The sequence below is a fragment of the Morone saxatilis genome, unplaced genomic scaffold (genome assembly GCF_004916995.1).
Source record: "Morone saxatilis isolate NCDOM2014 unplaced genomic scaffold, NCSU_SB_2.0 Contig24, whole genome shotgun sequence".
Lineage (NCBI taxonomy): Eukaryota > Metazoa > Chordata > Actinopteri > Moronidae > Morone > Morone saxatilis.
In genome coordinates, this window is record NW_023339807.1 from 22452209 (window position 1) to 22464162 (window position 11954).

General features: G+C 38.1%; 1 protein-coding gene across 2 annotated transcripts in view; it reads right to left on the reverse strand.

The window, feature by feature from the left end:
* The window catches only part of LOC118336213 (raftlin-like), a 99995-nt gene that overhangs the window by 7174 nt on the left and 80867 nt on the right, over positions 1-11954 (reverse strand). For both annotated transcript variants that reach the window (XM_035672814.1, XM_035672813.1), the window contains exon 8: positions 3507-3610. In XM_035672814.1, coding sequence (XP_035528707.1) covers positions 3507-3610 — 104 coding nt within the window. The remainder of the gene's footprint in view (positions 1-3506; positions 3611-11954) is intronic.

Here is an 11954-nt window from a genome sequence, read left to right on the forward strand (position 1 = left end):
CTCCCCACTCAGTTTTACCCCTCTGTTTTTATGTCCTGTGACAGCCACATAGGTGACAGTTTTATTGTTTGTTTCTGCTTTATTCCTTCTATTTATCTTTTGCTGTTATTGGATATAGCTTGAAATAAGATATGTTGTCCTGTGCAGCTATCTGACACCAGTTCAATAACACATGCACACACATACACACAAAGGTTAGATGCTGTCTAAAGTTAAGCTGCCCGCTCAGCCCTGCACATGAGGGAAGATGGCAGGTTTATGATCGCAGTAGAACCCTAAAAGCCTGCAACAAATCTTCCCTTTCTCAACATCAAATGGGGTTGAGACTCCTCCAGCAGAAGGCTTACTATCTAAACCATCCAAAGCCCACCACAACTTCTATTTTCCATTACCTTATTCCTTCCACCACTTATCCATACGCTATTTTCTTGCTGTCACGAATGCTGGATGGCTTCCTGGTGAATCAAAGTTGAAAACCAACCCGGAGTTCCCAGCAAAAGCCCCAGCCCATTAAGCTAGAAAGGAGTGGATGGCTTAGAAAATTACAGGCCTTTACTGAACCTACTCTTGGCTGTCAGTGTCAGCCGCACTATTATAACTTGAAGCCATACAGAACAGCAATAGCCTGTGTCAATTTATGGGTGAATGTACCTGTTGGTGGCTTCATCTTTAGGGAAGAAGTCTACTGCACACTTATGCTGCAAACTGCCACTTGAAATAAAAAAATCCTGACAAATCAAATGCTCAGATGCTAAAAAATGTAAAAACAAAACAACTATAGATAACGACTCTATAATGTATATTGTGATCACTATTTAGTTTCCAACAAATTTAGATACCTGCAATAATTAACTAATTTGTCTGAACCTTCTCTTTCCTTGTTAACTTGTTCCATTCTTAATGTCGAGAAATTCACATTTACTGTAGTTAATGGCTTTAAAATGTAATTACCATCTGCATTAATTGAATGTGGCGAACATGAATGCATGCTCTAAGACAACTACATGAATTAATGTTGTGTGGAGAAGCCGCTGAGCACCAGTTAGCATTAATTTCAGACGTTGCTGAGATCACTGACACTTATCCGACCCCTCCAGATGAAGTGCAGTCTGCAAACCCTCAGACTACAAAAAGCGTGCATTTGCAAATTTGCTATTTAAAAATGGAGGAGTCAACACCACAAAAACAAGTGTAATGAGTATTGCTAATCTGAAATAGATCATCAACCATTATTTCTGCGTGCAAAATGTTCTCAAGGCAGGGAGAGAAATGAGCTCCGTCTTGTACTGTATCTAGGCCGACTCTGATTAATTAGCCATGTTGTGCTGTTGTGTTGTGGCATTTTGAGGGAGAGGGAGAGGGAAGGTAGAAAAAAAAAAAACAAAGGATGAAAATAGAGAGGTAATTAATCAGCTATGCTGTGAAAGAGCAGCAAACATGACCAGCTGAGGTGGGGGCAGAGCAAACAATCGGTCAGTGCACCGATGGAAATACTACATGTACACTTCATTAGTATGACACATGACAACATTATATCAAAGAATAGTTTCACATTTTTCAAGTCTGTCTTAAAACAATACTTAAATGCCTGTATTTGCATTCAAATTGTTAATGGTCAGTGTAATCATTCCTCTTGTCCACACTGGGCAAAAAGAGATTGTGGTGTTATTGTAAGTGAACCTCGTCTGTGCAAAAATGCATTTAAAGTTTAACAAAAATGATAAATCAGATGGGGATTCTCCAGAGTTACACTCTATTTGGTAAGAAATTCCTTCTTTGTGCTTTTAGGACAAGCCTTGCTGAGCTGTAGCAGAAGGGCAGGAAGTGAAAATTTGAAACCAAAATGACCGATGCAGCTGAGTTTAGAAGTTATTTTTGCACAGATCGTGGACTCAGGTGGAGTTTGTTTTCTTATCAACTTACACTGAAATTGCTTTTAACATAGAAGGGATCTCTTTGAGGCCAGTGGCCAATTACTCTTTCAGTTTTTTTTTTTGATTTTGGGTTTGAGAGTTTAAAAAAAAATGTGAACCAATTGTTAAATGCAAAATATGGGTTAGGAATGGCAGTGCACCATGCCAAACTACATATTTTTTTCATTTTTTGTACACTATTTTCTATTTTCTACCTACTTCACATACTCAACCGTACTGGATTGAAATATTTTACTCATACAATACATTATCAGCATGTTGAAGAACAAATTCTGCTATGAATTGAAGCTCTTCAGGGTGCCTGAAAAACATGCAAGGCCTTTGACCATAAGCGGATGTACACTCATATAGCAGCCACGAGTGATGAGTCAGCGCAGGCTTAGCTGAGGGACCGTTACATTTCTGTGAAGAGATTTTCCACCAACAGTGAGAGCTGCTGTTCGACTCAAAGCCTAAATTGGAACAGAATTAGGTCAATATTTTCTAAAAGCTGTAGTATTTCTTTGAACAATAACTTGAACTGAATAGACAAGGTGTGTGTGAGTTATGATTTATACTGTGTTCCAGTTTTCACAGGAATACTGTAGGATATACAGTAGGTTATACTTAACTTGTATAACTTTTCACATGAAGCTCAGTTTTCAGCTTCACATTTCTTAAGAAAAACTTTGTAGGTCTTGTTTGAACTTAAGAGTGGCCTCCACACAACAAAGCTAAAAGACGGCAGTGATGACATTTTCCCTTTACAATTTATTCACAGAACTTTTAACAAAAGAGGATGTATCTCCCAAATGTCAACTTTCTGAACTAGACTCTTGTTTCAAACTGAGTGACAATGTATTTTCGGAATAATCAAGCAAGTTTTAAATAATTGAGGAGCAGTGCTGAACACAGAATTAATTAACATTTACTCAGGTACTGTACTTTACAGTAAGTACAAGGTTTGTACTTTACTTGACGGTTCTTTGTTCATATTGCATGAATTCTATGTTTTATTCCATTTCAGCTTATTTCTATCTTCTATTTTATTTTCATTCTTTTAAAATCCTATTTCCGTATCTTTTTAGCATCATCTTTTGTTTTTTTGTTATCATAAAGCCCTAATTGCTTTGCTAATGAAAAGTGCTATACACATTAACTTGTCTTGCCTTCAGTATATCCATTTTATGGTACTTAATGCTTCTACTTCCTTGTGATTTTTCATACAAAACTCAGCTCCACCTTGACCAGCTCCACCATTAAAATGCTGCTCACATAATACATATGATAATGTGATGCTCAAAAAAGGCCATTCTGCACAATAAGTACTTTTACTTTTAATAATATAGGTGCATTTTTTGCTGATAACACTTCTGTACTTTCAATTAAGTAAAATTTAGAATTTTGTAATAGAGTAATTTTATATTGGGCTATCCCTTATTTTTTAATTGTAAAGGAGCTGTTTTTAATTGGTAAAAAGTTACACAAAGGCTTGTAGTTGCTGCTAATGCAATTCCTACTTGTTGCCAAAAGGGGTCGATAGAGGTCATTGGTTACTTAATGTCTCTTTAATAGTTAGATGAGGGTCATTACCTGTTAGTTTTGATTACCGGAGTTGGCAGAACACAGGTGAGCCTCCATCCATATGTAGCCAGGGACTGAAGCAGGGGAACATAATCTGCCTTCACCTGCAAACCCTGTGGAAAGAACACAATGTCCATTACAAGCCAAACAACCCTAAACTTGTGCATAATTCCCATCCTTCTCTCCTTAAACACCATGTGCACAGCACAACAGTGTGCATGCATATTATGTAGCAAAGTGCATTTGCTACTGTGATTACAGCTGCAAAGCACCGAGGTATGAGATGCAAGTGCTGTCAGCATCGCAGAGAAACTCAAACCTCAGTTAAAACCTTCTCTCTCAGATATAATGGCTTTAATACAATATATGTGTGCTGTCTTAGAGGTTGTTTGTCAAAAGCAATGTACACAGGGAAGAATAAAAATGGAGACATAAATCAAGTGCTACAGAAACTCCCTGGTTGCCAGGAGTCAACGTGGCAACCATCTCTATTTGTGACAAGTGTGTGTCAGCACAGTAAGTCTTTGAGCAAATAGACTGCTCATGTGAAACTGCTCACTTGTGGTAAACATTTTAATGCTGTTTGTGCTTTTAAAGTACCATCAAACGAGCCATAGTTGCTTTCTCTCAATGGCAGATTTAAATCAAGATTGGACGAAACATGAAAATGTAAATGCTTATTTCGACTTGAGTGGAAAAAACACTTCTTTGTTATTCAACTGAAATACACACAGATTACCTAATGTACTTTCAGAACACACACACATGCTGTTAGGAAAGGAAGTGTGTGTGGTTTGCCATTCTTGTCATGTTAGACACCTGCCGAAAATGAAAAACCGCAACGCGTGTCAATCAGATTGTTAATTTCTACAACAATTTATGCATTTGCACACACGCACACAGACACACCCATACCCACAGAGCTGCCAGTTGTTAACTGACCTCAAGGAACTGCTCCATATTCTCCAAAAGGAGGCCTAAAGTTATGGACTATGCAAAATCAAAATCATTTGAAGAGTAAAATAAAAGTCTCAGCATTCAGGCCGTTAACTTTTTTACATAAATTCCAGACCGTTACACTCAGGGGTGCAGTATGAGTACTGATATGAGTGAAGAAGGCAGTGAACATGAACGAAGTACACCTCAGAACTTCGCAGAGTCTATTCATAGTGCACTGATCAACTGTATAAGAACAGAGACTTGAGAATACATCACACCTACACATGCCACATTAGCCTTCACTGTACTGTGAGGTGTGAAAGTCTTCTCTAATTAAAGCTGCTCCCTGCAAGGTTTTCACGTGGATGTACGGCTTCTATCACAGAGAGCCAGATTAACACACATGAGCATGTTGTGTGCAGGTTACTGATGACATTGTCGTTCACATTTTTGAAACAGATACCTCATGTTCCTGTTTTGGAGCTTCCAGCATTGCATTAGTGACAATGTAAGTTACTGTTAAACCTTTATTGTGGTAGCCACGCTGTTAATTGGCAATATTCTCTGGTTTTCTGCTCTTTAAACACCAATTTCTTCACTGTAAAAAGCTTCTTCATTTTTATCTATATTAATCATATTTTTACACTATCGATATGTTTGGAAATAACACAAAAAGAGGTCAGTTTGATTAAATCAAAGGCTCATGTGAATAATGACACATTTTGGAGGAGGAAGGTACATTATTGTGAGATAAACTATTGTTAAAGTAACATGTTTTTAAGTGGCATACTAGTAATACTAGAACAGCAACGACAACTACAACTACACAAGCTACTACTATTGGTACTACTAAACCACTATCACAACAACATCTTCTGCAGCAAAGACAGCAACACTAAGTACTACCACTAATACTATACTAATACTGATACTACAAGTACAATTGCTTCCACTACCACTTCCATAATGAATACATGTTTATTTACTTTATATTATGGTCAACATTTGTTGTATTAATTTATAAAACATATAAATCTGCTTGCCACTATTATTATAACTAATAATACTGCTGCTTCTACTGTTACCACTTCTATTTTTTTTACTGCTGTACTACCCCTAACTCTATCAAAACAATCTCCATTCACAGTGACTATTAATTAATTATAATTCTACAAATAGGCAGCAGTAGTATAATTACAATAACGACCACTACCACTACTACCAGACTATTACAGCAACTAAAGTGGTACTGCATCTACTGCTATCCCTCCAACTGTAACTACTTGTTCTATTGTCGTTACAAGTGTGACTACTACTATGACTACAATACTTTCCTACGAATATTACCTCTCCTCTTGTGCAGCAGGGTCTAGTGGGTAGTTAGTCATACAGAGAGAGAGCATAAAGAGTGAGAGCATTTCTGAGAAAAAGAGAGAGACTGATCAGCATGCAATGCTCATTTTCTGCCATGTGACAGACTTTAAGTCAAAACACTTAAACCCACTCCACTGCACAACGCCTCATTTCTCTTCTACAGATTCTTATTGACCAGGATGACAGGACATGCACAAACAAACCTTAAGCAGTCACATATCAAGTTGTAGGTTGCAAAGAGCTAATCGTTAGAATACAAGACGCCGCTCCAGACATTATTTACACAAGCATTACTTTCTAAGTTCCTACAGGGAGCGGCACATCTACATTTTTCGGGGGTTTGTGTTGGACCCACTCCCAGAAACAGGCTTACTTTTAGAGCTTGCCCGGAAAGTAAATTGAGAAATAATTTTTCTGTAATGGCTTGCTGTTCTTTGGAGTAGGTGAGAGTTAATCACAGTCCCTGGAGTCTAGCTCCTCTCTCTTCCTGACTTATTATGCAGGGCCACCTCGCTGCATCAGCAGTCCAGCACCAACCTGTGAGTCTAAAAAACAAAGTAATCACACCGCCATCTTTGTCTTCGATGTTATCTGACTGACTATAAAGGAGGACCACACGGTAAGAGGAGAGTGGGGCTGTAGTTTAACCGCCTCGGTCAAAGCTACTTTAAATTAAATCCAGCTTTTTTTCCCTGACATCATCTCTTCACACAGTGGAACACATTTGCACCTTAGAGCGACATGGTTAAACTATCTTGCTAAAGGGCATCTCAGCAGGAAGAGGAGAATATGTCAGACACTTTCACTGTCACAGTTTTCCCAGCTGATGACGATAGCTAAGACAATAACTGCCAAGGCAATAACCCACATCTAATCTTAAAGTTGTTAATGCTAAACCTCCCCTCATGTTCAGAGAAGGCATGGAGATTATCCAGTGTTTAGGGAACGTGGACCTAGAACAAAGTTTCTTTTCAGGCCAAGGGCAGAGAGGGGTGCGGCTGCAGGTCAATTTGAAGTTCAAAGGGCACTCTGATAGTCAGCCCAACAGAAACACCAGTATATTGTTTTTCTTTTAACCCCCTCTACCGACTCTGCAAGGTAGACAAAACAAACCATAATTCTGTTTTTCAGCAGCCCTGAATATAGCTGTAATTTTGCAGACTACTAGGGTCAACAGGTTTGCAGACACAGTCCTGTAATGATGAAGCAAATACCTTTAAAAAACAGCATTCAGGTACTGTCCCTGATTGGCTCGCTCAGCCTGGAGCGTTGTCACAGCAACAGAAAATTCAGCATCCACTATGTTTTTAAGCACTGCAATAACCTTCTCTAAGTCTGATTGGCCCATTCAAAGGCATTTAAAAGAAAGATTTAATCATTGTGATATCTGTTTTCACATATTTACATCAGTTCTTTGTTTAGATAATATATTGGCTTATTGGGCAGAAGTTATCAATGCCTCTGTGAACTCATCTGATTTGTGCTCGAGCTAATATGGTGGTTCAGCTTTATTGTTGGAGCCTTGCTGATTAAGATGCTGGGTGGCTGTTCCAAAACATATCACTAACATGACAAAACAAGCTCACCACAAGATATATTTAGTAGCTTAGCTTTCCATCCTGTTACACAATCAGCAGATGACTTTTATCCAATTGTATGTAGATGTTCAAATTTACAATATACTTATTGTCCATATTGGCTTAAAAGGTAATTCCTGATCTTGGAAACAGTAGTTGTAGGTGCATTTCATAGCTTTAAGGAGCTTTTGATTGTTTTACAGGATTTAAAAATATCATTAGCTGCATAGGGTATTCAACTAGGCCCTCCTTAAGCACACAAACGCACCATCTAAGGACATTTTTCCTGCCCTAAATTGCATTGCTGAAACAATAGTATCAACAGTAAGACATCCAAAGTGCATCCAAACTTTAGACTTTTATGAGGCATTAGCCCACCTTTGAGTCAAGACTAAACTATGCAGCCTGGTAGCATGTGACGAGGTAGTTTGGAAAACAAAGGATCAGTCAGCCAGGAGTTGTTACTGTGCTGTCGGTGAAAGCTTTTATCATGTACTTTTGCAGGGAGTATAAAAATATTAGTATTTGATGATTGAAACTGATGATTCAAATGGGGGTTGTGAGACAGGTCATCAGACAAATCATCATCTTAAAAGCAGCAGCCCTAATTATTTTATATGAAAGAAAGAGAGGGCCCTGAGCCCAATTCTGACAGGAGAGCTCAGAGTTCCTTACTCTCTTCATTGCTTTGTTAAATTAGCCTGCCGGCTATAGTTAGCTAAAAAACAGATGTTTTTTAGGTTAACTTAGCTGACTCTTTTAACCACAACCTACTTTGGAGAAGAGAGGAACAACGGATGAAGACAAGCCAGTTTCTGTGTCATGTTAACCTCAATTTGGACTCAGATCTGCCCCCTTAAACAGTTCGCTTTAGCTCGTGACTTTCAGCCACACCACACTGGTTCTTCTCTGACATCCCTTCAGCCTGGTACCTATACACTGAGGACCTCTGTGATATAGTCACTATGCATTGGTGGAAGAGGTACTCATATAGTTTACGTTTAAGTAAAAGTACCACTATAGCAATCTAATAATACTTCATTATAAATTATCCAAAGCAAAAATACTCTAATAATAATGATATCTTTATGCATGACATTATAAGATGATAAGGAAAAATGTACTGTTGTAGCTTGAGGTGGAGCCAGATTTAATTACTTTATATTCAGGTAAGTCTACTGGTTCCCAACTTAGTAGTCAGGCCCCCTCCAAAGGATCACAATATAAATATGAGGGTCATGAGGTACCCCTATATTTAAGAAGTTCTAATACAAATTTGTATTTATTTTTTGGACCCCACAATCTTTGCCTTTTTTGTTTTTATTAGATAATTTGACCTTTTTGGGCCTCAAACAATTATTTAAAAGAAAACACAAGCCAAAAAGTTTGGTTTAATCCTTAATAATTCAATTGTACAGTATTAAATCTGAGAAGAAATATGAAGTAGCATATATTGGGAATACTCAAGTATATCCAGTTTGAAACATTTAGGAGGATCTCTTGGCAAAAGTGGAATGTAATATCCATTGGTATGTTTTCATTAGTGTAAGGAGTCTGCCACGTTTAATGGTAATGTTACTACAGTAGCCCAGAATGGACAAACCAGACACTGATTCTAGCTTGGACCTTTCACTTTTTTATTGTGCAAGTTTCATGGCCGGTGCAACTGCACTGTTATCCTGTTAATCCTACACACTGGTTCTTTAACTGCAATATTTGAGAAAGAGTTACTTTCCACCACTGTTGCTAGGGCATTCGTGATATAATTTGTACATTTGTATGTGCATGTTATTACTTGTTTCTAATATCTTACTACACCTGATAAACAACTGCACCTTATAAACCGAAACCTCTCCCTCAATCTCGGATCTATCAGCATCATCGTCACGCTGTCTGACAGAACGGGTGCGATCTCTCACTTGCAGGGACAGTGCAAATTACACTCCCTCTATCTAGGTCACCTCTTCTCTCACCTAAGTCAGAGAAGATAGAGACATCATGGACAGGCGTTACATGTTAATGATCACCTCTCTGCACAACATGCAGGCCACAACATGCACACACTGACACAGAACACATAAGAAATCATACACTGTACGTTATAAATAATGCACCAGGCTTGATGCTAGAAAAAAGCCCCTACAAACCTGCATCCTGTGTTCTTTGCATCGACCACTGATTTTAGTGAACCCAGAGGAAGACACTGTACCAGGTGCCTTTTGTGTGAAGAGGGAACACGCGCACGCGATATGTTCATGTGTGTGTGACTACGGTTTCCTTTCCTATGTCTTAAAACTATTTCTTCAAAGATTCCTCTCTGCCATACGATGCTATGATGTGGGACCCTAATCCCATTTTTTTAATTTTATTTCTCGAGACTGTGAAGTGCTGCTCTTCAAAGGCGGGCATGCAAGTAAATTCTAGGAATGAGTAACAACAATGTCAGTGATGTTAAGCTCCTTTCACTTGCTTTGACTTTGGACTGCCATTTCTTAAATTTGAACTGTACTGATATTAACTTTAAGGTGCCTTTCTGCAGGAGTAGACACTTTCTCTAAACTCTCTTTGTAGTCTTTCTGGTTTGTCTTTTGGTTTATGAGTTGTCAAGATCAAGGAGTGAGCAAGCCTGTGACATCATCCAGCTGCAGTGCTTGAAGTGGCTGGGAGAACATTTTACTTACTGACAATCATGCTCTGATATTCATAGTTCTCAGTATATCAAAAACTATGCACAGACAGTATATGCTTAAAAAACTGTAAATCTTTAGGAAAACAAACACACAGCTCTATTATATCTGCCTTTAGATCATCAATCTATCTGAAGCCAGAGAGAAAACAGTTATTTTAGCTTTAAATCATTTTACAAACACCAGACTCATGAAACAACAGTTATTTTTTTATGTTCTAGACACTTTAATAATGCCCTTAAAAAACTTTTCTTGTGGTAACCAGGGAGCAAGTTTGCAATCTGTCTTGCTTTCTTCTCTTACTATTTTTCTAAGTTATGTATCTGGTAACCACTGCACAGAAGTAATCATTTTCTTGTGAATTTGTTACTGTGATTATGTACAAGAGCCAACTGTATCTATGCTGCACCTAATTAGAGAAACAAATGTCCATGCCAGTATTATTGCTCTGGTAAGGAATATTTTAAAGGTTCAGTAAAAAAAAAAAAAAAAATCAAAAAAGGCATTTTCTCATTTACCGCCAGTGGTATGGCCTTGCAGGATAATTTCAGTATTATGTGCGGAGGTTTGGGGATATGGAGATTCGTGCTGACACCCTGAAATGAAGGTGAATGGACTTTTGTTTGTGCTGCTCAAATTCCACTCCCCTTCTAAGAAAAACTAAGATTATGTGCATGGCTGGACAGCACTAGGGGTAAGTGTGAAAATATGCTCTTTTGGGATTTGGGTAAGTTGACCCTTTAAGGATTGATTGTTTACAGAATCAAACACAGTAGCTGTACGATGTTTTTTGACCTCTTTATCTCTGGTTTTCCCTCTTAAAGGGGCATTTCACCAAGATTATATGTCAAAATCAGTTTAGTTGTCTTTAGTTGTAATCTAGATGTAGGGACTAATACACAGTCTGTAAAAAATTTTCCTCTGAGAAAACTTGAGTAATCTCAGTTTAATCAGTCTCAATCTCAGTCTTTAATAGAACTCCATTACAAAACTGCACGGCATGAAAAACATAGGCGTTTATGAGGTAGGTAGGATCTAAGAAAATACACTGTTGTATCAAGACAAATAAATAATTTGAAGCTTGACCCATACAACGGACTTTAAGTCAGGATATCTAACATGAATCTGTCTCTCACAACTCCCAGAAGAAAGTAGTTTTGGCCTGTCTGCCGTTTCTGTCAGAACCTCCAAGGACTGGAACAATTTACTGCAACACATAGGAAACTGTGCCAACTACCATTCCTTTTCCACAACATTAATAGCCTGGTTTATTAGAAATCAAACTTGTTAACACAAGAACAGTGATTGTTTTTGTATTGCTTGTCTTGTTTGTCATGACAGTGCAAGAGCTGCTCCTGCTTATTACAGTCTCTGTACATAATATTCGCACTTCACCAGGCCTAACATTGTGCTGTCATGCTATTTGTTGATTGCTGTCATGATACTGTTGGTAATGTGTGTCATAAGTGCTGTCTCTCTTGTCTGTCTAATTCAAGCTCTGTTTGTATCTGTTTTTATTGTTGACTGTATTGTCCAACACTTTCAACTATTCCCTGCCTGAGAACTACAGATGAAAATAAACCTTTCTGGCTAGATATAGTATATGGATGTGCAATGCTAAATCTCTGGAGTGCCCATTTAAAAGAGTAGTTCACCAACGTTTCACTGCTGACTCAAAAAAAGGATAAGAAAAAATGTAAAACCGGAGATATCGTCATTTTTATTATTGAATCCTTCCTTGTTCCAAATTCTATATGGTAAACCTATACAACATTAAAGGGGAACTTGGCAACTTTTTCAGCTTAATAAACCCGTTTAGAAATCATTTGGATGGTTAAATGGCCTGTTCCGGTGAAAATGGTGACCCTCCCACCCCCCTC